The 26,514-nt window shown below is 56.6% G+C and overlaps 2 protein-coding genes across 8 annotated transcripts; one reads left to right on the forward strand and one right to left on the reverse strand.

The window, feature by feature from the left end:
- MCRS1 (microspherule protein 1) lies at positions 1–9,971 on the forward strand. 4 transcript variants are annotated; one of them, XM_070410297.1, is made up of 15 exons: positions 1–88; positions 1,481–1,599; positions 2,117–2,255; positions 2,598–2,736; positions 3,345–3,503; positions 3,650–3,759; positions 4,636–4,744; positions 5,097–5,235; positions 7,895–7,970; positions 8,315–8,343; positions 8,462–8,554; positions 8,693–8,775; positions 8,951–9,038; positions 9,275–9,402; positions 9,524–9,971. In XM_070410297.1, the coding sequence occupies exons 2-15, from the start codon at positions 1,590–1,592 to the stop codon at positions 9,608–9,610; spliced, it is 1,389 nt and encodes a 462-aa protein (XP_070266398.1). In that variant the 5' UTR covers positions 1–88; positions 1,481–1,589; the 3' UTR covers positions 9,611–9,971. The 4 variants fall into 4 exon arrangements, with proteins under 4 accessions (XP_070266398.1, XP_070266401.1, XP_070266399.1 ...); XM_070410298.1 differs by lacking the exon at positions 1–88 and adding an exon at positions 276–296; XM_070410299.1 differs by lacking the exon at positions 1–88 and adding an exon at positions 334–965.
- A 7-nt stretch (positions 9,972–9,978) lies between these two features.
- Positions 9,979–26,514, reverse strand: KCNH3 (potassium voltage-gated channel subfamily H member 3). Of its 4 annotated transcripts, none has more exons than XM_070410294.1 (15): positions 26,344–26,514; positions 24,687–24,920; positions 24,120–24,254; positions 22,782–22,915; positions 22,104–22,344; positions 21,604–21,761; positions 21,303–21,510; positions 17,773–18,045; positions 17,263–17,462; positions 16,664–16,913; positions 13,276–13,493; positions 12,276–12,598; positions 11,700–11,806; positions 11,029–11,147; positions 9,979–10,941 (listed from the first exon to the last, which is right to left on the reverse strand). In XM_070410294.1, the coding sequence occupies exons 1-15, from the start codon at positions 26,417–26,419 to the stop codon at positions 10,345–10,347; spliced, it is 3,273 nt and encodes a 1,090-aa protein (XP_070266395.1). In that variant the 5' UTR covers positions 26,420–26,514; the 3' UTR covers positions 9,979–10,344. The 4 variants fall into 4 exon arrangements, with proteins under 4 accessions (XP_070266395.1, XP_070266396.1, XP_070266394.1 ...); XM_070410295.1 differs by having other exon boundaries at positions 11,029–11,105; positions 22,104–22,347; XM_070410293.1 differs by having other exon boundaries at positions 22,104–22,347.

The raw sequence follows: 26,514 nt of genomic DNA on the forward strand, positions 1-26,514 counted from the left end.
AGTGGACGTACCTCACGGAAACTGGCTTTGGCCCTGCGGCTGCTGCCGTCGCGCCGGAGAAATTGTTGGAGCTGGCAGCCTAGGAATGGTGAGACCTCGCGGTTCTCCTCTGAGGGTTGTGAGCGGAGTTGGGGGGGCGTCAAATAGAATTTCACAGAGTGCCTCCAGGGACGACCCCCCCCTCTGCCCCCGGTTTAGGGCCCCGCCCCGGTAGCGCCCCGGTAATCTGCGCATGCGTGGGCCGGGCCAGCGTCTGGTCCGAGACGTTACGCATGCGTAAAGGTGGCTTACTGAAGGTGGGGTGAGAATTGGCCTGGTGTTTGCCCCCCGCTTCCCCGCCACCAGTCCGTGGGGCTTAAACCGAGGACGCGAGAGCATCGGGGTTCTCTCGGTGTTGCTTTTGAGTTTCACCACCACTGCTATCCCGAGCTCCTGAAACTGATCTGGGCCAACCCCCACCTTGCTTTGCACTCGAGGGAGAATGAACCGAGGGAGGGGAGGGGGCGCAGAGCCTGCCTCGGTCGGGCGTGGGATCGGGGCCCTTCGCCCTCTCCCCAGGTGGCAGGATTCCCAGCCGTGTTCCGTGGGGCGAGCTCACCTGGGGGCGGGGCCGCAAAAACAGCCTGGGCAGGAGGAGCGGGACCCGCAGGCGGCGCGCCCCCTCGAGTTCCCAGCACCCGAGTTCGGCCGAGTTTAGGAGCCTCTCCGCCCCCCGGGTGGCGGTTGATATTCAGGCAGTTTCCAAACTGTATTTTTTAGTTTCCCCGAGATACCACCCACCAAATCTTCAGCTAAATATGAAAATGGGGGGAGAAAAGAGATGGACTGGTTGGAATTCTATCCTTTTCCCTTTGGCCCAGGAGGGAAAGGGGTGATGCCATTGAGCTGAGTGGCCAGCTGTGGAAAGTGAGCCAAGAATCCCTTGTTTCCTGCTAGTTTATATCAAGGCCATTAACCTTGGGACTGTGAGTAGAATTAGTGGGGTCCGTGAACCCCCTAAATAGTATGTGTTTGTACATTTTTCTGGAATCCATAGCTTTTTTTAAAAAAATTTTTTATTTTATTGATTTTTTACAGAGAGGAAGGGAGAGGGATAGAGAGTTAGAAACATGGATGAGAGAGAAACATCAGTCAGCTGCCTCCTGCACACTCCCCTCCTGGGAATGTCCCCGAAACCAAGGTACATGCCCTTGACTGGAATTGAACCTGGGATCTTTCAGTCCGCAAGCCGACGCTCTGTCCACTGAGCCAAACCGGTCAGGGCTGGAATCCATAGCTTTTATCATGTTCTCAAAGATGTCAGTGGCTTCCAAAAGGCTACTGATTTATCAGGGTCATATTGGCGAAATAGAGACTTTTGTCTTTCTTCTCCTTGTTTCTTCCCTAGCTTATGGGACCTGGGGGGCCTGTTGCAGTATAAAGAGGTGAGTCTGGCCAGTTGGAATCCTGAGCCTCATGGAGCCTCATTTCTCCTTTGCAGAATCTCCTCTCAGCCTCTAAGCTCACTGGTCAGAATCCTTGGATGAGCCTGTGGGACCCTTCCTCCTAGCCCTGTGGTTTGGAACCGGTGGCTTTGGGACTGTAAGAGGATGGACAAAGGTAGTATGAGGCCGGGCCAGCTCCCCAAATGTTTGGGCACCAAGCATCTGCTGAGTCCACCCTGTGCCTGGCACATGTGTCTTTCCGTCCTGGCTGGGCATTGCCACCTCCCCCTGGGCCAGCACCACCCACATACCTCTCGGCAGAGGCCACAATTGACCAACTTGCTGTTGAGCTGCTGCTCTTTGGCATGGCTGCATTTTGATGGCAGAGGGAGCAGTTATGCCCAGAGCCCGGTGTGTCGTCATCACCAGTCTGACCTGAGCACCAGGTGCTGCACGACATGACATGTGGCACTGGGAAAACTGCCCAGCGTGAAAGGTCTGGGCCAGGTCTGAGCCCAGATGGGATCTGGATGGCCAAGGAATTCCCACCTTAAAACCTCAAGTGTCAAGGAAGCAGGGGAGGGCTGAGAGGGCTGGCAGAGGAAAGGGAGGGCTGAGAAGACCTATGAGCAGAGACTCAGGGCTCTGCTAGGAACTTAGGAGGTCTGAGTTCACTACTTCTCTTTTTCTAGATTCTCAGGGGCTACTAGATTCATCCTTGATGGCATCAGGCACTGCCAGCCGCTCAGAGGATGAAGAGTCACTGGCAGGGCAGAAGCGAGCCTCCTCACAGGCCTTGGGCACCATCCCTAAACGGAGAAGCTCCTCCAGGTAGTAAGGATTCGGATGGCCAGGGACTGACCAGGGGCATTAGGCACTGCATGCCTTCATCCCTCAGACCCTTAGAGGCCCAATTGGCAGAACCTCGTGCTTTTCCTGTCCCTACTAAATCCCTGACAGAGGGCAAGGAAGGGAGATCTCAGGTCTTTGACATGAAGTCTTGGTGGTACAGTACTCTTTTGTCTCAGAGGGGTGGGGCACAGCAGTGTCATGCCCCATCCACTGAGCTGGAGCAGTCAGCACCCTGCTGGGAACCTGCTCTGTTCTGGAGGCATGATGTAAGTGGTTGTTGGGGAGGGGGCAGGATTACTCACTGGGTAGGATTCTCCACAGGTTTATCAAGAGGAAGAAGTTTGATGATGAGCTGGTGGAGAGCAGCCTGGCCAAGTCCTCTACGCGGGCGAAGGGGGCCAGTGGGGTGGAACCAGGGCGCTGTTCTGGAAGTGAACCCTCCTCTAGTGAGAAGAAGAAGGTGAGGAATGGGAAGACGTGGCAAGGAGGTGGGAGGGGAAAGGTGGGGTCCAGGGCCACAGTTTGTCAGCTGGCAAGAGTTTCCCCATAACCTGTCTGTGGTAAGAGTTCTTCAGAGGAAACTGAGAGGACCAGACTACCTCAGATGCCTCCCTCCTGGGAACCTATCTCTTCCTACTCCCTCTTTCTTGTTCTACATCCCTCCCCACCCCCCCCACCCCCACCCCCCTTCAATGCATCCTGTATCACATTCTGTGTGGGAGGCATGGAGCATGCATCTATTCTGGGAGCAGACAGCCTGTTCCCAGGATTGCTGGGTGTAAAAATAATCCCCAGGTGGCATTGCTCTGGCCCCAGACACTGTACCAGTAAGAGTGTTTTCCTGGTATCCTCTCTACCCACCCTCCACTCTGGGGTTGGGGGTGCCACCAGCAAAGAGAAGACCCCATATGGTCAAGGACCATGTACAAATGCTCTGGTGGGAACAGGTATTAGAAAACTAGCTCCCTGCCTGTGCTGCTTATTGTTGAGTGGGGCTGGGGCTGTCACTTGAAGACCAGCTGCCCTGATGCTGGCTTTGAGCTCACTGTGTTCTTGTCCTCTGCCCAGGTGTCCAAGGCCCCCAGCACTCCTGTGCCGCCCAGCCCAGCCCCCACTCCTGGAATCACCAAGCGAGTAAAAAAGAGCAAACAGCCACTTCAGGTGACCAAGGATCTGGGCCGCTGGAAGCCTGCTGATGACCTCCTGCTCATCAACGCTGTGTTGCAGGTAGTGCTTCCCACCAGTTTTCCTGGTACTCTTTCTCCCACAGCTTCCAGTTGTCCCCCAACTAGCCCAGTAGTGCCCTGTGGGTGGCAAGGGAAGGGTTTCTTTCCAGCGGTAAGGCTGAAGCAAACCCCTCTGGGGCCTTGCAGACCAATGACCTGACATCAGTCCACCTGGGTGTGAAGTTCAGCTGCCGCTTCACCCTTCGGGAAGTCCAGGAGCGCTGGTACGCCCTGCTCTACGATCCTGTCATCTCCAAGTGAGTGGGGCTGGCTCCAGCAGTGGAGAAGTACTGGGGATACCAGAATTTGGCCCCTGGAACAAGAGAATTGTATAAGGGCCCAAAGAGGGGGTCCGGGAGGCAGGGCTCCTGGGCCCTTGCATCCTCAGGCTTTAGAGGGAAGCTTCTTCCTGCTGCCAACCCTGCTAGTTCTGGCTTGATATCAGAAGCAAGGGGATCTAGAAGTTAAGGAAATAGACTAGGAGAAAACACCCACATGAATGAGGGGAGCCCTGGTTCCACCACTGTGTGCATTGTGGTTTGAGGCAAGTCACCTCCCAACCTTTTCACTGATTACCCACAATTCCTTCTAATTTTAGCACCCCGAGTTCCAAATAAACCTGTGCACACATGCACCACACACTCTTCCTCCTCAGTTACTTCATTTAATGTCATCCAAATTTGTTTGGATGCTTAACACCTGTCTTCTATTCCATAGCCGCTGGCACTGCTTAAGCTTTAGCCATGGTCCTGATATACCAGGAAACAGGCAGGGCTCAGTGTGAGAAAGAGGAAGTGCTGGGCAGTGGCTAATGGGTGGTAGCTTTGGCCAAGGACAAAGGTCTTGGTGAGAGAGCCTCAGCTGGATTTAGGATCTTCCTCGGGACTGGCCCCAAGCGGGCTGTGTCTTTGAATCTCTTCACTGGGTTGAACACAGGGACTTGGTTTCTTGAGTTGCCTGTTCATACTTTGGACAAACCCATGAGACCATGCTAAGCCTTGGGCTCTTCCTACTGAGGGCCTGGCCTCTCGTCCTGCATCTCAAAGACCTGCAGGCTTTGGGGGAAATAGGAACTTTAGATTGCTTAGCACCCTCCCTTCAACACTGTCCTGACCTGTCTCCTCCCTGCCTAGGCTGGCCTGCCAGGCCATGAGGCAGCTGCACCCAGAGGCCATTGCCGCCATCCAGAGCAAGGCCCTGTTCAGCAAGGCTGAGGAACAGCTGCTCAGCAAAGTGGGATCGGTAAGGATGCGGGCTAGTAAGGTTGATGAAGGGGCTGGGCAGGGTGGGAACTGGACTAACTAGAACAGCGGTCATCAACCTTTCGGATCTCATGGACCACCAGTGGTCCGCAGACCACCAGTTGGTGACTGCTGAACTAGAAAACTGATGTGGGGAGATCCCACTGCCTGGAGACATGCTTGTGCAGATCCACATACCCTTGTACTCAGGAAGAGGCGAGCCCGGCTCCCTGGACAGCCAAAGCTTCTTCCGGCTCCTGGTGGGAATGGCTTGGGGGTGGGCAAGGGTGGGGTGGAAAGGCAGGAGTGAGAAAACCTAGGTGCCAAGAGAGAGCATGCTTCTTGCCCTTCAGACCAGCCAGCCCACCTTGGAGACCTTCCAGGACCTGCTGCACAGACACCCTGATGCCTTCTACCTGGCCCGTACCGCCAAGGCTCTGCAGGCCCACTGGCAGCTCATGAAACAGTATTACTTGCTGGAGGACCAGACAGGTAACTGGCCCCATGAACTGGCAGAGTGGGTTTGCGTGTGTGAGTATTCTGAGCACAGTTGCCTTCACGTGCCCTGTAGTTCCTCAGTGGCTCCCAGTGTCTGGTTCACCTCTCTTTGCAGCAAAAGCCACTTCCTTCTAGAGGGAGGGACAGTAGCTGGAACGGTCTTCAGCTTCATGGCAAGGGTAATTTCAGCCAAAATTGCTTGGAATCCTGGGCAAAATGTCTAGATGGCAGTTTTCTGTCATTTCTGGTTTTGTTTGTTTGGGTTTTGGCATTTTATAATTACACTAGAGGCCTGGTGCATGAAATTCATGCACTTGGGGGGTCCCTCAGCCTTGCCTGTGCCCTCTTGCAGTCCGGGAGCCCTCAAGGGATGTCCGACTAACGGAGCTTAAGCCCACTCCATGGGGAGCGGGCCTAAGCTGGCAGTCAGACATCCTTAGCGCTGCCACGGAGGTGGGAGAGGCTCCCACCACCGCCACTGCACTCGCCAGCCATGAGCCCAGCTTCTGGCTGAGCAGTGCTCCCCCTGTAGGAGGCGAACTGACCACCAGGGGCAGCTCCTGCATTGAGTGTCTGCCCCCTGGTGGTCAGTGTGCATCATAGTGACCGGTCATTCTGCCTTTGGGCCGAAACTGGCTCGACTGGTCTACTGCCCCTTGGTGGTCAGTGCTCATCTTAGCGAGCGGTTGAGCGGCCTTAGCATATCATTAGCGTATTACGCTTTGATTGGTTGACCAGCTAACCAGATGACAGGACACTTAGCATATTAGGCTTTTATTATATAGGATAAATAATACGTTAATATAATCTTCATGAATAACATTCAGGTATGAGCAAAATGTGAACATCCCCCTCACTGCTCACCCTTCCCCATTTCCCATCCAAGAGATGATGCCCTTCCCTCTCTTCACCTTTCACTCATTGCCTCTCCTCCCACCAACAGTCAGTGCTGCCAGGCTGCCTTCGGGCCATTCAGAACCCCCACTGGGACTTCACATCCGGTCCTTTTGTCCTTCTTCCCCAAGGGCCAGAATGCTCCCTGCTCCATCTCTTCCCTCAGCAGTAAAACTCTCACTCGTAGTGACAGATCAGGAAAGCAGTCTGATTAAACTGCAGGAAACGCTTCGGTTGGATTTGAGATTCAGCGTCAGACTTGCATAATGCAGCACACGCAGCTCTTCCTAACGTTACTGCCCGTTGCCTTCTACACTGTTGTTCACATTGTCGTGAAAAGGAAACTTTGGTCATGCCCTTCGCTTTACCATCTGGGCCTGCAGCTCTGGCTATTTAAAGACATTCCTACAAGAGGATTTTAGGAAATCTTGTCAGGGGGAGGCCCATCGTTCTTTCCTAAGGATTTCTGAATTTAGTGCCCAGCAGGCAGCCCAGTTTATTCCTGCAGCATCCAAATCTGCTTCCTCCCGCCCAAATATCACTGAATTCCCAGAGAGAATGGATACTGGATAAAGTTATTTTTGCTATTATAGCTAGCTCCTTTGTCACTATTTTGAAAGTTATTTTGTGTAAACTTATTTGCTAACTTAAAGATTTAATTTTTCTCTCCAAGAGTTCTTATGTGGGTATTTGATTTCTCTGTGCTATTTAGAGCTAGGAGTCCTTAGGAACAGGGAATGCACACTGCTTAGTTAAGTCAGTTGAATATCAGGTTGGTGGGACTTCAGGCAGCTATGGTGGGGGAGGGACTTGGTGGCAGTGACCACCCCAACCCATCTCCCCACACAGTCTGACCCTAGGAGGCCGGTGTGGTGGTGGAGGAAAGTTTGGCAGGGAGTGAGGACACCCAGTGTTGTCAAACTCCTCAACCGACAGTTTCACAGCCACTAGCTAGGGGAGCTGCTATGGAACACACACTTGCAATTGTGGGAAGAGCCAGCCTTAAGGTAGCAGTTCTCAGATTTTGGAGGCCCAGGTCCCTTTCACATTTTGACTAGAAAAAAAACTGAGAAACTTTCATGAAACAATATTTATCCTGAACATATCTAATGGGCTCTGATATTATCCTATTTCCATCTCATTTTTGGAAAAAATGAAACTAATTTCACGACTCATTAACACGGTATGACTCACAGTTTGAAGAACACTGGTTAGGGTCGGGTAACTCCTTCTAGCACATCCTTTCTAAATGGGCTAGTGCCTCAGCCCCTCGCTGAGGGCGGCAGAAAATGTTCAGGAGCATGTGATGCTTTGGTTTTTGGGTTTGGAATCAGGAAAGCAGAGCTTGAATCTTGGTTCTGTCCTAAACTAGAGTCTCATAGATGAACCTTCCCTCCTGTGTCCATTTCCTCATCTGTAAAATGGAACTAAGAGCAGTGCCTTCTCTACTTAGTTCAAGGCTGTGTGAGAGCCCTTCACACACCAAAAAGCCCACACGAAAAGTCAAACTTAATTCCCTTCCCTTTGCAGAAGCGCCTCTGCCCTCCATTAACCCCAGGCATGCTTTGTGCCAGATTAGCAAGCAGCCTAATCTGACATGCACTCCTTACCTGTGTTGGATTAACTTTGTTCATTTCAGCAGGAAGTTGACCCCACAGGCTCAGTCTTTACAGTGTGTCCCCTCAGTTCAGTGGTCTGCTCAGCAGCTGGAGGCTGAGTAGTAGCATCGGTGCTGACCCTCCCTCCGTCCTTTGTTCAGTGCAGCCGCTGCCCAAGGGGGACCAGGTGCTGAACTTCTCCGATGCAGAGGACCTGATTGATGACAGTAAGCTCAAGTGAGTGGCTGGGCCCACAGGCAGGGTGTTCCCCCTGGGGCAGAGTGCTCAGGTACCTGGCCCTACCGCTCCTGCTGCAGAGAACAGAGCCCAGCCCAGGTGCAGCCTCAAGCTCCAGTTGTAGCGGTTGGCACCTGGTCTCTCTGCTCAACCCTCACACTCCCACAGCACCTTACACCTCCAGGCTCCCCAGGAAGAAGGCTAGGCCAAGACCAGAGAAGCAGCCTCCTGGGCCGCTGGGCTAACTGGCTGAGGGAGGTCCTAATGGGCCGAGGAGTACCTGATGGTGAGGGCAGGTGAGCTGGAAATGGAACCTCATTCATTCTTCTCTTCTCACCTCCCAGGGACATGCGAGATGAGGTCCTGGAACATGGTGAGTGTGCTCTGGTGGGGACAGTAAGGGGGTGGAAGCTCCTGCCTGAACATAGCGGACCAGTACCAGGTGCTAGTGACTTTGGTGTGTCCCTCCTTACCACCCCAACTCACCCCAGAGCTGACAGTGGCTGACCGGCGCCAGAAGCGAGAGATTCGTCAGCTGGAACAGGAATTGCATAAGTGGCAGGTGCTCGTAGATAGCATCACAGGTGAGGAGGCCAGGGGACCACGATTGCCTGGCTAGGTGCATCTTCCTTTCCCTCAGTAGACCTTGCCCTGGCTCCCTGCCCTCTGCCCTGTAGCCCTAAAGGGTGGGCTCTCCCCGACACGAGCTGCTCCTCCCCCAGGCATGAGCTCTCCGGACTTTGACAACCAGACGCTGGCAGTGCTACGGGGCCGCATGGTGCGGTACCTGATGCGCTCGAGAGAGGTAAGGCAGGCCCAACTCCATCCCATTCCCGTTCCCCCCTCCTGTTTCCCTTCCCCATTAGTCTTCCCCTCATGTCCTTTCTGTGTCTGGTCCCTCATTTCTCATCTTTCCCTGGCCTATGTGGACCCATCCCCCAATCCTCAGCTGCTAGCCCTCACCTGCTCCATTTCCCCAGATCACCCTGGGGAGGGCAACCAAGGATAACCAGATTGACGTGGACCTGTCTCTGGAGGGTCCAGCTTGGAAGATCTCCCGGAAGCAAGGTACCAACAGGAAGCAGTGAGGATGTCTCTCCTGGTTTCTCACTGCCCTCTGCAGCCTTGGGGCTTGGTCTCTGTGGAAACTCTCATGGATGAGCTGGCATTTCAAGATCTCTAATTTGGGAGTCCTGGGTGCCTTCTAGCCCACCCCCAAGAATCAGAGAGGGTACATGGGGGCTTTGGGCTCTTTTCTGGTCTTCCCCCACCACACCATCCTCTTTTTCTTCTCTGTTCCATAGGTGTCATCAAACTGAAAAACAACGGTGATTTCTTCATTGCCAATGAAGGTCGGCGGCCCATCTATATCGATGGACGGCCGGTGCTGTGTGGCTCCAAATGGCGCCTCAGCAATAACTCCGTGGTGGAGGTGAGCTGGGAAGGAGGTGGAGAGGCCACATTGAGACCTGCCTGGGGTGTGGTGAGCCAGTATGTGGGCCTGGCTTCCAGTCCCACCTCTGTCCTCAGCCCCCCTTCTCTCCTGCCTATAGATTGCCAGCCTGCGATTCGTCTTCCTCATCAACCAGGACCTCATTGCCCTTATCCGGGCTGAGGCTGCCAAGATCACCCCACAGTGAGGCGTGGTGGCAGGACCCATGGGCTTTCTGGCCTCAGTTTCGTCTGCCATTCCAGCTCCCTACCTAGAGCTGGGAACCCGGGCTCCTGGAAAAACCAGTGGGTAGCGAGAGACCCAACTGACAGCCCACTGATCTGAGCCTTTGCCGGGGTGGGGCGGGGGAGAGAGGGTACGGGGCTGGCCCTCAGGAACCCCGAGGGGCTGGGACTCTGCAGCCCCCTTAGAGCCAGAGCCCCTCCCCTTCTCTCAGCAGACCACCTTCCCCTCTCCCCAGACTCCTACTCCCTGTGTCTCCAGCTGATTAGCTTCAGACTTTTACTGTATTACTTTTCTTTTGTAAGTAAAAAGCACTGAGTTCCAAAGTAGTTTCTTGATTACCTTTTAATATAAAAAATATGGGACAGGTGAGTCAGGGGCACATGCAGGGGATGGCAGAACCCCTCCTTGGCCTCAGCCTCTGTCTCCCAGAAGGAGACAAGGAGGTCAGAGGAGCAGGCTGAGCGGGGACCCACAAGAAGGGGCCAGAGGACAACTAGCCTGGGGCCTGTCCCTGAGGCTCCAGCCCACCCTCCGTGAGAGCCCAGGGCCAGGCCTTCCTTGGCTCTCAGGCTCCTGCCCTGAGCCAGCAGGCAGGCCGGGGTCCCTGGGGGTGGCTGCCGCCCTTCCTCTATCCTGAGGTTGGGCAAAGCAGCAGGTGGCAGCATGTCTGGCAACAGTGAGTTCTGGTGCTGGCAGTCAGACCCCTGTGCCTTCTTCCTGGGTCCACTGGACCGTGCCAGGGCCATGGCAGCCAATAAGCACCATCTCCAGGCTGTGGGGTTCCCAGGACAAGGCCAGGCCCCCTGACCCTGGCGGGGGCTCTCCAGTGCTGGCAGCCTCGGCCTGGCTCACAGGATCCAGGGGCTCAGTCCTAGCCTCTTCCTCAGGAGGCGGCGAGCCGGGGGTGCTAGGCTCTGGGCAGAGTTCTCCTGAGCCCAGTGGCTCTGAGTCAGAGGTGGAGGTCCAAAAAGCTGTTGTTTGAGGCCAGGGGGAGCTCTGAGATGCTGGGGGACCCCAGGGCCAGGGTGCCATGAGGGGAGGGGCCCCCGGACGAGGGTGGGGCCAGGTCCCACTCAAGACAGAACCAGCTGGTGGCTGCAGACAGTAGGAAGATACCCCTGTGTCCACACACAGAGGCTGCAAGAGTCCAGAGGTGCTGGCTGGGCCTGACCCCTCTCCTGACGCCTGAGGGCATGGGCCCTCCCTGTGGGGTGCCAGGAGGAGCTGCACTGCCTGGCGTAGGGACTGCAGTCCCTCCCGCATCTGCAGCACCTGCTCAGACAGCTCCATCACCTTCACGGAGGGAAGAGGGAAGGTCAGTGGAGTCAGGACCTACACAACAGCAGTCTCCCTGCCCCCCTCCCCCTTCCCCTCACTCACAGCCTGCCGAAGCTTGTCCAGCGTGTCTGTGTTACTCGCCTCACTGGGTCCGAGGGGGAGGGTAAGCAGGCTGTTCTCTGTGGACCGTAGGAGGAGGTTACTAGCCAGGGTCCAGGCCTCTGCCCCAGTTAGTACAGAAAGGGCCCAAGTTAATGAATTCTGCCCAAACTGCCAGGGGACCTCGGACACCCTGCCCCCTGCCTTCTCCCTGGGAAGCTGCTTTCTGTGCCTGTCTCTTGTTCTGTCCTCCAGGGACATGGACGCTCCTGGGAGCTCATTACCTGGTCCACACCCAGGGCTGCATGGCTTGGCTGGGGGCCATTTTTAACTCTGCCTCAGCCCTCTACCCTGCCAGTGAGCCAAAAGATGTGCTAGGGATCTTAGCAACATTATCTTATTTAGTGTGCACACAACCATTTTACAGACCGGAAGCTGAGGTGAGAACCAAGGTCACACTGCTAGAGAGCTGACAGCAGAGCTCCAAACCCCGTTCCCAGCCACCCTCCAACACCAAGGTGCTGGTCTTAACCACCAAACTCCCTGCCCGTACCATGCAGTGGGTGAGGGGAGGAGGGCTTCTAGGCACCCTCTGTATCCTGTTGGTTTCTCAGAGGGTCACAGGGCAAAGGGAGTGCCCTGCCAACCTTCCCCCAAGCACCGGGTCCAAGTACCTGGTCCAGGGGAGGAGCTACTGCTACATTCTGGGACGGACTGCCCCATGCGGAAGGAGAATTTGGGTTGGTCGGAGCCACAGCCATCCTCAATGCCATCAACTACCCTGTGGACACAGGCACCAGGACAGTAAATCGACAGGTAGCCACTGCGGTGTTTCTTGGGACAAGATACCCCAGTATCCTCATATAGAAGTTACAGGACCCTGGAGCCGGGACAGGGGGCTTGGGACCCCAAGAGAAAGGTAATATGAGATGTCCCTTCTCCTAGGAGATTGCAGTTTCACTGGGGATCCAAGATTGACACATGAAACAGCAGGAGAGTTCTGAGCTGAGTTCTGAATGGGAGGTATGGGAACTCCAGAGGCGGAGTCGGTTAGAGCGTGTACTTATATGAATGGGGGATGGGGGGCAGCTGGGAAACGGAGGAGTCAAGGAAAGTTACACAAGTCAATGGAGGAGGCTGGGAGGGTTAGGATGGAGGGAGGGGCACCCAGGGCAGGGGTGTGAGTGGCCGGGGCCCTGGTCCTATCAGCACTATCTCTGCCGAAGGGCAGTGGCCCAGCGCCTGCTCACCTGGGGCTCAGATCCGGGGGCACATTCCATGGCACAGGGGGCAGCTGCAGCCCCTCTAAGCTCCGAGGGTGTGCAGAGGGGCCAGCTTCAGTCCCTGCCCTACCTGGCCGCCCTCTGCCACCCAGACGGGACCGGGGTGCGGTTCGGCGCGGGGACAGCAGCTTGGCGGCGGAGGATGAGGAGGTGCAGCCTGGGGACAGCAGGGGGCTGGAGGGTTCATCGGCTGGGGCTGGTGAGGCCGCAGGGCCCTGCTCCCCATCTGTTTCCTTCTCCTCCAGTGTGGACATGAGTGTGTCGCCGCCACTCAGGGAGCTGGTGTCCGCCTGGGAACAGTGGGGGCCAGGGAACTGGGCTTATCTTACGCTCCATTCACCTCCCCCACCCTGACCTCACCCTTCTGAGGAGGAAGCTCACTTGGGGGAGGGAAGGGCTGCTTTCCTGCTGTCACCATAAGCCACTAAGCCCCTCAAAATTCTAGCCAAGTGTGGCTTGGTCCCTTAGGCTAACTGAACTATCTAAGAGAACACAGCACTAAAAACTGGTTTGGAATTTGTGACATAAGTCAGGAAAATTCAAATGCCCCTCTGAGCAGTTTTATTTCATGGTGAAGAAGCGGGACAGATGCAGGGCTTTCTTCAGAGGTGGCCTGGTGGCTGTGTGTAGCCGCTGCCCTGCCCTGTGACACCATCCTTCCTCTTTGGCCAACAGGCTCCTTTTCTGGTACCAGTGGGCTCGGCGGCCCTCCCCTAAGACCTCACTCTGGAGGCCAGGCTGTCTCAGATGGGCCAGGAAAACTGGGCGCAGTGGCTGAGCATGGCTGGGCTCTAAAGGACAGAGTGTGGGTGTGAAGGGGCAGGGAGAGTGTGACCCCTACCATGTGCAGGGGGGTGTTCGTCCAGGCCATGTACTAACACAGCACCTCCAAAACCCCAGCCTCTGCTCACCTCCCCAGGCTCCCTGGCACCCCAGCCTCTTCCATGCACATACCCAGCATCCTCACCTCCGTGGGGCCTCCGCCAGCACCCAGGTTGTAGCTGAGCTCCCCTCGGAGGCCCTGGCTGAAGCGTGGGGCAAACTCGGGGTACAGTGCCAGGCTTTCGTGCAGCCCAGCCAGCTGCAGACACTGCAGGACGCAGTACGTCAGCCCTTTCACGTCGGCATTGGCCTTGACCACCTGCTCACGCCGGGGCAGCTCACAGCCGATCAGATCTCCCTTCCCTGGGGAGAGGAAGCAGAGGTCAGTGAGCCCGCCCCTCGGCCTCTATGGAGGGAAGTCAAATGGAGGCTGCTGAGCTTTCATCATGGGCTGAGAGCTTTCCAGCTGGCCCCCCTCTGTGGGGCCAGGACAGCACTGTGACCCAGGTGCTGCAGCGCACAGGATCAAAGCCACTGTGCTGACACACATCCAAATTTTACCTGAGACCAGTGAGCAGTCACCAATTCTAGTGGCTCCCAGCCTTCCCGGGGGGTCAGCATGCTCTGAGACAGTTAAAAGTCAGACTCCCAGGCCCCGTTCCTATCTACAGAATCAGTCTCTACGGGAGACCCTACGATCCGACGGTTTTCCGGCCTCACAGGTGATTCGGGGGTAGCTTATCCGGGAACAGTGTGGAGCCGGCAGGTCAGTGCCCATGTGGCACAGTGGAAATGCCAGGCTCATGTCCTTCCAGCCCTGACGCCTGGTCTCTGCAATAGATCCGCATGGAACTGAGGCTGCGGTGCTTTCCTGATCTGACCAGCAGGTGTCAACGAAGGGTTTCCCACCACCTGCTGACTCTGCCACCTGGCTGACAGATTGTAAATCTGTATCCCAATCTCAGAAATGTTAAACGGAGGGGAAAAATGTATGTCTTAGAATCAATGAAATGCGGTGTCTCCGAACAGAAATGTGGTGAAGATTAAGTAAGTTAGTGGAAATAAAGTGCCTGAATAGGCCATCAATCAAAATTCCTTTCCCTTCCTCCCCTGCCCACAAGCGTCCCCTGTAGATCCTTCCAACAGGGATGGCGTGCCACCGGGATTGGACAGAGCACCCACTGTCCTCACAAGCCAGCTCAACCCACAGCCAGTCAGTTCACAGATGAGAAAGCGTTTCCTTATCCTTCAGGAAGGTGGATCACTGCCACCTGCGCCGTGGGCTGCCTCATGCTGCCAGCACAACGCTAAATGTTCATGGACTTTTGCTCAGGCTTAAGACTAGAATGCATCACTGTTAAATCTTATTTTCTTGGTATCAGGCCATCCTTCTGGTTCCTTCTGAGAGCTGTTTGGATCTCAATGTGATCATCTGATGAATGAGCTCTCTCTCCTCATGTATGTCATCTGGAAATAGAATAAGTGTATATTTCTTGTCTTCATCCAGGAGGTGAGATAAAAATGAGAAACAGGACAGGAGCAAGGACAGAGTTTTGTGCCACTGGTCTCAGGGACCAGCAACCACCCTCCAGACTGGCAGCTCAGCAGAGCCTCCCGCTCAAACTCATCAAGATCCTCCTGACACCATAGTCCAACCCACCTCTTTGGCTTGCCTTCTTCCTCCCCCGCAACGGAGTTTGCACATGCTTAGCTGTTAGTTCATACACAGAGGAAGGGGCTGGAGTTGACATTGCTAGATGCACGGTGAGCCCTAGCTGCCAGGAGCAGGCAGGAGGCACTGGATGTTCAACTAAGGAAGCAGGTGGGAGGTGGGATGAAGGCAAAGCAGCGAACCAGGTCACGGGGAATCGCATTCTCTGGGCACCCACAGCGGCCAAGTCAACAGAGGAAATAGTTCATTTGGAACATATGGGCAGGGACAGGATGGGTCAAAGGTGAAGTAAGTCCCGGTGCTGGGGACATTCTGGAGGCAATGGCTCGGGGGAAGGCGGTGGTCATTCTTGAGGCTCCGTCTCAATTCTGAACGTGGCTATTCTGAGATCTGGTGCCTGGCATCAGTGAAGAGATGTTCTTGCAGGACTCATGCCAGCTCCCAGCCACACTGCTTCCTCGATGCAGGCTGAAGCCATCTGTTTAATAATCCACTTGACAATCTTGCTTTGGGGTGACCAGTCTGCAGTGATCAAAATCTGTCTTTTCACCCTTGTGAATCTCTCCAGTTCCCCACAAGTTCTCAAGGACGGACAGACAGATGTGAGCAGCCATTAACTCCGTCTGCTCAGAGTCCTGGCACAAACGGCATCTGGCCCAGAAGCCAAACTCATGAATGACACAAGGTGAAGGGTGAAGCAGCCTCTCGCCTCTCTCAGTTCCAAGACCTGTTTCCTGTCGGAACATCTTCCTCCTCAAGGGAGAGAGGATGGACACATAGTAGCTGCTGGCATCTGGTCATCCTGATTCTCCAGATTAGTACACACCTCAGCTGCTCTGGGCATCACCTGTCCACACAGTGAGTCTACAAGTGCTTGGCTGCTTGAGGATTCAGCCGTGGTTAGAGTGCCACCTCCTTTCCATCCAGGCCTTTCCCGTGTGCAAGGCCCTCTGAGGTCACTGCTGGCAGCCTCTCACAGCCCAGGTACCATGCAGCCCGTGTTTCCCGGATGCCCAGATGTGCTGCACGTCAGGGCATCCTGAAATAAAGCCCTTTCTTCAGTGCAGTCTCCACAGAGCAGAGCGCCTGGTAGCAGTGTATGAAGCCTGAGGTCTAAAGTTGGGTAGACAAGTTCTAAGCCAGCCTGTCAGTTCATCAACATCTGGGAACCTTTGTCTCCTTCTATGTAAAATAGGAATAACACCACTTCCTCCCCCAGGGTTTTGAGGTTTGCTTGAGAGGAAGGTGCAAGCTGGCCCCGCTGTGAGACCCTGGTGTCAGCACTATTATGATGCTGATTCCATAACTGCAACTTCTTCTTCCTTGTCTAGGAGTGGATCCTTTCCTTTTCCCCTTTTCACCTCTTTCCTTTTCCAAGAAAGGAGTATACATGCTGCTTCTGAGCTCTGCTCTCATCCCTCAAGGCCCTGGGCTGGCTGTCATCTGCCCTGGGAGAGTAGCATCTCCTCTCTCCCTGGCCTAATGGTGGTGGGAGGCCCACAAAGATAATGTCCATTCCTCGCTTCCCCAGCCCTGCCTGAACACTCTCCAACACTTAAATCCTCAGCGTTTGAATTTCTTCCTTGTCAGAAAGTGCTGCTCACCCATGTCCCATCATATACGACAGACTGACTGGTCCTCCACTCAGTCTGGCCTCTGACACCCTCTAAATCGGTTCCCCCTCCTTGTGTTGCCACCTTATGGTTACCGGGCCCACGCTGAGCTTTTCCCAGGGCTCCATGGCTGCTCCTGGCTCCATCCTGGCTGTCTCTCCAGGTGGTCTTGCCTGGGTCCCCTCTCTGGATTTTCTGCACACGGGGCCATCTGCCTCCCACAAGCCCTCTCCCCCACCCTCACAAACCTAGGATGGCAAGCACGGTGCCACCCTTGAGCACCTCCATGGAGCCGGAGCAGACGAAGTAGAGGGCCTGGAGAGCGTCGCCTTGGTGGATGAGGTACTCGCCCGGCGTGCAGAAGGCGGGCCGCAGGGCCAGGGACAGCGCCCGCAGGCAGCCGCGGCTTGCCGCCTCAAACAGGGGCAGCTGCAGGACCTCCTTGTGCAGGTGCATGGCAATGTCTGCTCGAAGCTCATCAGGAAGGCTCTGCAGCAGCTGTAGGTGGGGAGCAGAGGGGAGGGATGGGGTGGCAGAAAGGGAGGCAGCCTCCAACCTGCCCCACAGGGACTGGTCATCGAGGGGCGCTCTGCCTCCCTCTCAGCCACTTTGTTCCCACCATGAGCAGCCCAGCTCTCCTCCTCCAGACCTAACAAGAGTGGAGAGGGGCCTCCAAACCTTCCTGGCTGCCCTCTGCCCCATGCTGCAGTCCCCCAGGAGAGAGCGGAGGCAGGGAGGCCAGAATTCTGCATTCCTGGCCTCCCAGCCCACTCCTGAGAATTTTAGACCAAGTGCACACCCCTTGAAGGAGCAAAGGCTAGAAGGGCCAGCCTGGAGGCCTGCGCACCTCTGTGGTGTCGATACCGTTGTTCACAGCCCAGGTCGCCTGGAAGTACTCGAGCATGCGCTGCTTGAGGGGCTTGGGGATGCGGTGGATGCGGATGTAGTCGCGCAGGTCGCGGGTGCGGCTGTGGTACAGAAAGCGGCGGGCGTACATGCGCTGGATGATGGCCGTCACGTTCCCAAACACCACCGCGTGCATCAGGGCTGGGGAGGGTGGCGAGAGGGGGTCACCTCCAGGACTGGCCTGGCCCAGCCTGACCGAAACCAGGCTGCGCACGTCTGTCCCGCCCCGCCCCCCCTCGTCCTCCACAGGCTCCTGGGAAAGGCACGGGCTATGCTGGATGGCATGGAGGCCCGCAGCCAAGTGGGCTCTCCCGGCCTTGGCCTCAAGGTCCTTGGGCCCCTAAAACAGAAGAACTTCTGGGAAGACCCGTGGGAACCTGGGAGAGGTGGAGAGGGAGGGGCCACCTGGGGCCAGAAGTCTGGGCGCGTCCCAGAGCGTGGCAGGCCTCACCCCCGATGAGCATGGTGCAGATGGAGAAGATCTTCTCCGTGTCCGTGTTGGCAGACACGTTGCCGAAGCCCACACTGGTGAGGCTGCTGAGTGCGAAGTAGAGGGAGGTGATGTAGGCACTGCGCAGGGACGGGCCGCCCAGGAGCTCCAGCCCCGTCCTGTTGGCCTCGCTGCTGCAGTTGTCACTCTGGTCAGAACTGTTCGCTGCAGCTGGGCTCCGGCCCACCAGGTAGTAGGGGGTCTCCAGTCGGCGGGCCAGCTCCTGCAGCCAGCCTGGGAAGGGGGCAGAGGGCCCGAGTCAGCAGGACAGCACGCCAGGCTGTGGGTGCAGGTATGCCTGCTGGTAGCCCCGGGGTGGGGGACATGTGGATACAGATCTATGCCATGGTTTCCCTCCACCTTTCTCCTCTGCCGGCCCAGTGCTCTCCTCTCCATCCCCTCAGCCCTCAGCAAGACGAGCACATGAGGCTGAGGCTGAGGCTGCCGTCTCCCCAGCTGGAGTCTGTTGGTGCTGAGGATGGAGCAAGGAGCACTGTACCCTCTCCCCACACCTGGCAATAACCCCAGACCACTGTTCCCAGGGCTGGATGGGTGAGGCCACCTCCTCTGCCCTGTCCACTCATCTTTGAACTTGCCTTATCTCTCCACACAACCACACACACCACTCAACTTCACACACATGTTCTCAAGCACAGCGACATGGATATGCACATGAACACCACCAAGGCTATACACGTGCTCCCCACAGGCAGGAGGACAAGGGCACACACATGTGAGCACGTTCGCAGAGGCACAGCCACGCCACTCACACAGAAAAGGCCAGTGAGCACTTGGGAGATAGACAAGGCTACACAGGTGCTTGCACACTGGTGCCCAGGTTGGGGAGGGGACACACTCGCACGGATACAAGCACATGGGTGAGGACACTCAAAGGCCACAGGCAGGCAGGCACCTGTGCACATGCAGAGGCCCTCAGCACACATGCAGACACAGACCAGCCTGGCGGGCTGGGTGGAGGCTAAAGATCCCAGTTTCCCCATCAACCCCATTCTCTGGGCTTCCCTTGGCAGGAGGTGGGAGCAGTGGGACCTACCTCTTCACATGCACCTGCCCCCTCCCACCTCAACACACCCTAGACCCCCTGCTCCACACTCTCCCCAACACCTTATACATCTTGCCCCCCCCCTCCATGATCCCAACTCTCCCCCTCTCACCTACCCACCCATTCATTCATTTGGCAACCCTTTGCAGAGGCCAGGAGCTGCGGGGACCCATAGGAGTTTCCTGCAGGGTAGGAGCTACATCTCAGAGTTACACAAGGCCCGAGTGCCACACGACGGGGCTCAAACCAACATGCTATGGGCTACGGCCAGGTGAGGGGGAGAGGGGGCAAGGGGAAAGAAGCAGGAGCACAGGGGAGGGTGGCAGAGGTGCCCCTTTTCACCTTGGCCTGGGCCTCCATATGGGGAGTCAGGCCAGCAGAATCTGTTCCTGAGGCTGGTGACTTATACTGTGAATTGCCCTGAGTGAGTCCCTCAGTACTTAGCACAGTCTTTTGAAAATCCAGCCCATCTCCACTGGGCTCATGGGAATCTGGGGCAGGAATCCTGTGTCCACACCAGGGGCAGTGGACCAGGGGAACCATGGCCAGGAAGCCACAGGAAGGTGCCTCCTACAGACAGAGCGGGGCCAGCAGGGCTGGACTTTGGGAGGTCTGGTGTGACTCCAGCCCAGGTTGGGGTAGTTTCCCTGGAGAAAGAAGGTGGAGGTGATGACCTGTAGAACTTGGAAACAACCCAGATGTGAACTAGTACCAGCCCCAAATAGGACAAAAGTACTCTGGAACTTAAGGTTCAAGGGTACAAGAATGGCCATGTCTATCTACAAAACAATCCGCCAGCCCCCCACATCACCAGGCTCTCGCTGGTGGACTCAGAGCCCTCCAGCTGAGGGCTCCTTAGCCCCTGTGAAGTCGCCAGGACAAAAGAGCTACATGGACTAAAGCCCAGGGTGCCTGGGTCCCCTTTGGGGATGGAGGGGAGGACCCAGGAATTTGGGGTCAGCGCTTTGTGTCCCCGTTATCCATGTCTTGGCCCTCTGACTACATGTTCACTGAATGGCCGTCTGAGCCCTGAGCAGCCTCCACCACAGCCCCACTCTGGGAGGGGCAGGCGCCAAGGAGCTGACACTGCCTGGAGCACCTGTGTGCTCAGTGACTCCGGGGCTTGGGAAATGTCCAGGTGGGCCCTCTGGACCTCACGCGGGTCTCTCCGGGCTGGAGAAGGAGAGAGCATTCACAGGAGCCTCCTCATCCCTGGGAACTGATCCGAGTAGGTTTCTAAGGCCAACCTGGCTCCCACCGAGGAGTGGACAGTCATGACAGGCTGTCAGAGCAGCTGATCTCTTACCACTGACTGGGAACTGGTGCGAAAGGCCAGCACTGGAGGTCACTGGAGGGCTGGAGGGTGGGGAGGAAGACTGGGGTGTTACATTTTGGAGCTGCAAGCACGGCGAGTTAGAAAAGGTTGGGACCGAATGGTTTGGCGTCAGAGAGAAAAAATGGAAGTTGAGATGTCCACGTAGTGATGCCAGGGGAACCGCAAGGGAGAACAAGGTGAGAGGGGAGCGACCTGAGGAAAGCTCGGAGCTGAGGGGCTGGAGTGGGAGGAGGCCAGCCCAGGGCCGAGGGGCAGAACATTTCGCAGGAGTGTGTTTGGCAGGGTCAGGTGCTACAGGGACTTCAAGAGGATGAGGGTTTGGCCCCAGAGGATCGCTGTGACCCGCTGGATGACATTTCGGGTGACGTTTTGGGATGAGAAGTAGAGCTGGAAGCTCTCCTAGCAGGAGTTAAGATGTGAGTGGGAGGTAAGCTGAGGGAGGAGTTGTGAAAGTGGAGGTGAAATGAAGGAGAGTGAAGACACTGGTGGGATGTGGAAAAAGACCGAGTTTTAGGCTGGAGGAGGGCTGAGAAGCAGCCGAGAGAGATGCAGCCTGGAGGTGACAGGAATGGGGAATAAGGCTTAGGAGCCGAGATGTTGGGGGATGAGCTTCAGAGAAAGTAGCAGGAAAGTGCCAGGCATCAGAGGAACCCTGGAGGACACTGGCTCCCCGCACAGCCTTCTCCAACTAGGCAGGGGCTTGAAGAATGTGATAAAAGTTTGGCCACAAGAAGGTCATTATAGGTGAATAAGATTCCTCCAGGCAGCCCACCAGGCTTTCTCCACAATGCCCAGCTGCTGGAGAACAGGCCTACTGTGAGGTGATGGCTCTGTCACACTCACACACATACCACCCCCACATTTTTCTCAAACACACGTCTACTTGCACACATGTTGCTGTGACACACACATACAAGCACACACACACATACACACACACACTTCTACACATCTCTGACCAGCTCACAAACATGCTCTGACAGAGACACATGCATTCACACTTCCCTGACCCACATACACTCGAGTAGACACACTCCTGGACACATATGTATGCACACTCGAATGCCCCACTCCCACCCCAGCCTCTCGTACCTATCTCAGGCAGCTCAGACGCGCTGCTCTCAATCTCCTGCTGGCCAATATAGAACCAGACGCAGGCCACCCAGTGGGCGAGCAGGGCAAACACAGCCATGAGCAGGGTCAGCACCACAGCACTGTATTGCGAGTAGCGGTCCAGCCGCGGGAGCAGGCGCAGCAGGCGCAGCAGCCTCACAGTCTTCAGCAAGTGGGCCCCGAAGTACTGAGGTGTGGGGGGGGGGGGGGGGGGGAAGGTCACTCCTGGGCCAGCCCCCACTGTCCCACCCCAAAACCCACCCTGCCCAGCCACACTGACCACGTTGACCTTGAAGGCATGTAGCAGGTCAAAGGGCAGGGCTGCAATGACGTCCAGCAGGAACCAGGTGCTAACGTAGTGGAGGCAAATGGACTTGGGGGCAAACACCACCTGGCCCGACTTGGACACGAACGTGGTTCGGAAATTCAGCACGATGTCTGTGGAAGGTCCGGTGGGACTTGTTTCAGGGTGGGGAGGAGCCACGCTTTACTGGGCACCAGCTCAGTATTTGACACTATCCTGGGTCCTTGACCTGTAGTAACTCTAAAAGGTGAACATTGCTAGGCCTATTTGATGGAGAAAGAAACTGAGGCTTGGCGAGGCTCTGGCTGGCTTGGGGTCACATAACCCGTTAGTGGCAGAGACACATGTGGAACCTCAGTCTGATTTCAAAGCCCACAGGAGGAGGGCCCGGGGCGCTGGAGCCATGCAGACTATCCCCATGAAAGCCCAAGGGGCACCTGGCACGGGGTTGGGTGGGAGGCACAGAGGGCACCTACCGAGAATGAAGAGGACCTCCACTGCCAGGTCACAGACGCTGGGGGGGCCGCGGGCGGCGCTGGGCTCCCGGGCTGTGCTCACACACACGCTGTAGGGCACGGTGACAGCCACATAGAGGGTGGCGAGCAGGATGAAGCCGTCCCAAGTGGCCCTCAGTGCCCCACAGTGCAGCAGGATGAACGGTGACTTTCGAATGGCGGCCACCTTGTACTCAGGCAAGTTTGGCTTCTCCCCAAACACCTTCTGAGTGAGGCAGGGCGGGTCCAGGCAGGATGACAGGAAATGGGTACAGGCTGAGTTTGGATCGGGTCCAGGACAGGCATCCATCTTCTTTCCCTCCCTGCATTCTCAAAGTAACCTCTGACATAGGCATTCGAGTCCCCACATTATAGAGCAGAAGACTGAGGATTAGGGAGGTCAAGTGACTTAGCTAAGGTCACACAGCTGTTTAGGGGAGGAGCCAGGATTGAGCCAACAAGCCCATCTGACCCCAGGGCCAAGACTCCCCTCTATATTTTCGATGGATCGTGCATATGACAGTCCCTCCCTCAGTCACAATCCCAAAGTACTGGTGGGGCCTATGTGGTCCCCTGGACATTCTCAGTTGCCCCCTCCATTTCCTCAGCCTGTCCCTACCCTGGCCCAACCCCAGACACACACCCTAGTGCTCAATCCACCTTATTGAGCTTGTGCTTGCCCTTGGGTTGCTTCTGCAGGTGCCCAGACAGGTGGTAGAGCACAGCCCGGCTCCGCCGTCGGTTGGCATTGAAGCCTTTGGCTCTTGCCCGGCCATATCGGCGCCGGCCACGACCTGCAAAAGAAGAGGGGCCCATGAGGACGATGGTGGAATGGTCTTGGGTGTAAGATACTAGGTGCTGGCCCATGGACAGGTCTGGCTCATTGACTAGTCTGTTCAGGGTTGGAGGCTCTGGCATGCCTCACTTACTAGAATCACTTGCACCCCTGGCAAAGGGCAATCCTACAGGTGCTTGAGACACCCAGTGCCTGCTTAAAGGAGAAGGAGGTGTGGACCAAGGCAAGGCAGGAGAGGCTCTCCACAGGGAAAGGCCAGGGAACAGAGGGGAGAGGTGGTTCCTGGGGTGAGGGGAGTGCAGAGCAAGCAGAGGACATCAGGCAGAGCTGCAGAAGCTCAGAGAAGGGCTCCAGGGTCCAGGCGCAGGGACCACCGAGGACTTACCTTGTGGAGAGACTGAGTCAGGGTTGGGGGTGGGGGATGAGGAATGGAGACTACCCAACACCCCCAAGTGGCAGAGAGGCCTTGGAGCAGGTTCGGGTGACAGCTCGGTGAGCTGTCTAAGGGCCTTCCCAGCCCTGGGAGGACTTAAAGGAGGGCTTTGGCCAGGGCTCTCCAGTCAGACATGTGAGGAAAAGGCCCGGGGGCTGGGGGTTGTGCTCAGCCTCACTAATTGGTCAGAAAATGGAACTTCACAGGCACTAGTGGAGTTTGCTTTCAGTTTTTTACTAAGTTTGACTTCAAAACTCCAACCATACACCCTGGCTGGTGTTGCTAAGTTGGTAGAGCATTGCCCCATGCACCTAAAGGTCTCGGATTCAATTCCTGGTCAAGGGCACATACCTGGGTTACAGGGTTGATGCCTGGCCCTGGTTGGGGCACATGTGGGAGGCAACCAATCAATGTGTGTCTCTCACATCAATGTTTCTCTCTCTCCGTCTCTCTGCCTCTCTGTCTCCCCTCTCCTTCCTTTCCTCCCTTCCACTTTCTCTCTAAAAAAAGAAAAAAATCAATGGAAAAAATATCCTCAGGTGAGGATTAATAACAACAAAACTTCAAAATACTCCAACTGTATACACACCAGTCTACTTGGAAACAGGCTTTCCATACCGGGCCATGTGGAGCGGAGAACAGCACAGGCCTCTCAGCCAGCAGAGTGGGAGCCAACAAGTGTAAATGGGTGGGGCATCCACAAGCTCAGGCCTGAGGTGACCAACACCCCAGCCACAAACGTTAAATCAATGGCCCTACAGGCACCTACCTGTCTCCTTCCATTTGTCAGGGCCCCCTCGGCTCTTGGTGTCACTGATGTCCTTGTGAGAGACCAGGAAGAGGGCCACCTCCCCTTTCTCATTCTTGATGGGTATCACATCCAGCAGACACCAGAATGGGAGCCCTGGGCACAAAGACAGACTCAGCCCCGCTCCCATTCTCCACCTGCCCAAGGTGACAGAGGCTCCGCTGACACCCACGGTGGACACAGTAGGACCCTGGGAGGGCAGCCGCCGCCTGCTCCATCTAGGACAGGTTTTGATGGAACAGGGTGGTAGAAAGCAAGGGAGAGCAGGGATGACTGTCAGATCTGTCCTACTGACACTGGGACACTTTCCTGCTGGGGTGGGGAACCCAAGATGGGAAAGCGAATGGAGGCTAAGGACGGGGTAAGGATGGAAGAGAGGACGGCCAGGGATGGGGTGGGTGGAGGAAGAGGAGGTGGGTATGTGGGAAGTTAGGATGAGATGGGGAGATGGAGAAGATGAGAATGGAAAGGAGAGACAAAGGATGGGGTGGGTGCCAGTCTGGGGGAAACTGAAGAGGTGCCCCTCACCACTCTTCCGGTAAAGGATCAGCTCTGCCTTGAACTCCTTGTGCTCATCCAGGGCCTTGCGGATTTGTTGGCGGACGAGCTCGCTGGTGTCTGGCCCATAGAGGAAGGAGCAGGCACAGCCCCGCTGCATGACTTCAGCTCGGGAGAAACCCGTGAGGTCACAGAAGCCATCAGAGCAGTAGACCACAGGGAAGAGCCCCGCCACCTGGGCATTGCCCAGCACGAAGTTACTGTCTGCAAGAGAGCATCTCTCAGAGGACGCATGGGACAAAGAGGTTCAGGGTCCACCACACCCCTTCTTTCCATTAAAGGTGGGCGTCATAAAACCCAGGAATCGTGTGTGTGTGTGTGTGTGTGTGTGTGTGTGTGTGTGTTGGGGGTGTGGACAGGGTCAGGCAGGAACTGTTTATGAACAGCAATGAGTGTGTCACCCGTGTCAGTGCCCCACTCTTTGCAGCGTGTGTATGGGTGCATTTGAGAATCAGCACATATGAACACTGAGGTTGGTGAATGCAGCCCTGTGTGGGCACTGTGCCCTCTGGAGCGTGTCCTGAGCAGCTTGGGGCAAGAGATGGGTTTGGGGAGGCTGAAAGGAGGACCACAGCACCAGCTGCAGGCCAGCCTCAGCCCCACCCTACCTCTGCTAGGCTCACTCACCAGCTAGGCACGCAATTTGGCTCTGTGACTTCTCCCACTGGACTGAGAGACTGCCCAGGCCACCATCCATTCTGCCCTGTTTGAGCCCCAGCTGGGTGCCCTGGCTCAGGAATGAATGAATGTGACCGAGAATGAGTGTGTAAGAATGGTAGCTGAATATGGAGTCTGGAGCCAGAAATGTACTGGGAAGTGGGGGGTGCTGAATCAGCAGGAGCCAAGCACACAGCAACGCAGATGGAGAAGCCTGGGGGGGGGGGGGGGCGGGGGGCGCTCACAGAAGGGCTCCCACCGGCTTTCTATCAGGAACAGGAGACCACGGAGGGCGCCAGGCAGGGAGATGGGAAGCCCCGCTGGGGGCGAGCATGAGGGAGGAGGAGAGGGGAGGGGCTGCCATGATCTTCCCTGTGCTCAGACCTCAGGAACTCACAATCTAGACGCTCTGGTCGCCTTCTCCAAACTTCCCCAGGCTTGTTGGTAGCCTCCAAATCTACCTTTGGGGGCTAGTGGACTCCGTGGGTTTGGAGGTCAGGTGAGCTTGGCCAAGCGGTGCACTCCCGAGTCCCACCGACTCTATCTCCGTTTGCGAACCTCTTGTCTAAACCTTGTTTTTGAGCCCCCGCCTCACCGGCTATCCCGCCAGTGCGAAGGCAGAAGGTAGTGGGTGGGAACGCGCCAGATCCAGCGACGGGATGGGCAAGACTGACTGGGTTGGGGTCGCGCCTCGGCAAACAGACGGCACCCCACGCCCCAAACCCGGAGGCTTCTAGCCGTTTTCCTGGCCTGGGTCAGAGTTGATTCTAAACCTTGGGGGCGGGAGGGGGTGAGGGGAATCGGCGTCTGGAAGGAGACGGAGGTCTCAGCTACCAGCTGGGGCAGGTGCGGGGCGGAGCGGGAAGGAGGGAGGGTGCGAGCAGGAGGGCGGCCAACCGAGATGCTGGGTGCGGAACCCCGGGCAGGGGACCGCTCATTCAGGGGCCATCGGGCCGAGGGTAGGACTCACGCGTGCCGTCGAAGCGCGTGGCGATGGTGTCCAGAAAGGTGTTCTGCGGCGCCAGGAGTCCCCGCATGGCCGGCATCTTAGGCAGCCGTGGCCGCCCGCCCCATCCCTCCGGGGCGCGGGGACTCAGGGCCGGGGGAGGGCGCCCAGCTCGGCCGCCCCCCGCCGGGCCCC

Source organism: Myotis yumanensis, unplaced genomic scaffold, assembly GCF_028538775.1.
Source record: "Myotis yumanensis isolate MYYU_CA2020_CCGP unplaced genomic scaffold, mMyoYum1.0.hap1 SCAF_3, whole genome shotgun sequence".
Classification (NCBI taxonomy): domain Eukaryota; kingdom Metazoa; phylum Chordata; class Mammalia; order Chiroptera; family Vespertilionidae; genus Myotis; species Myotis yumanensis.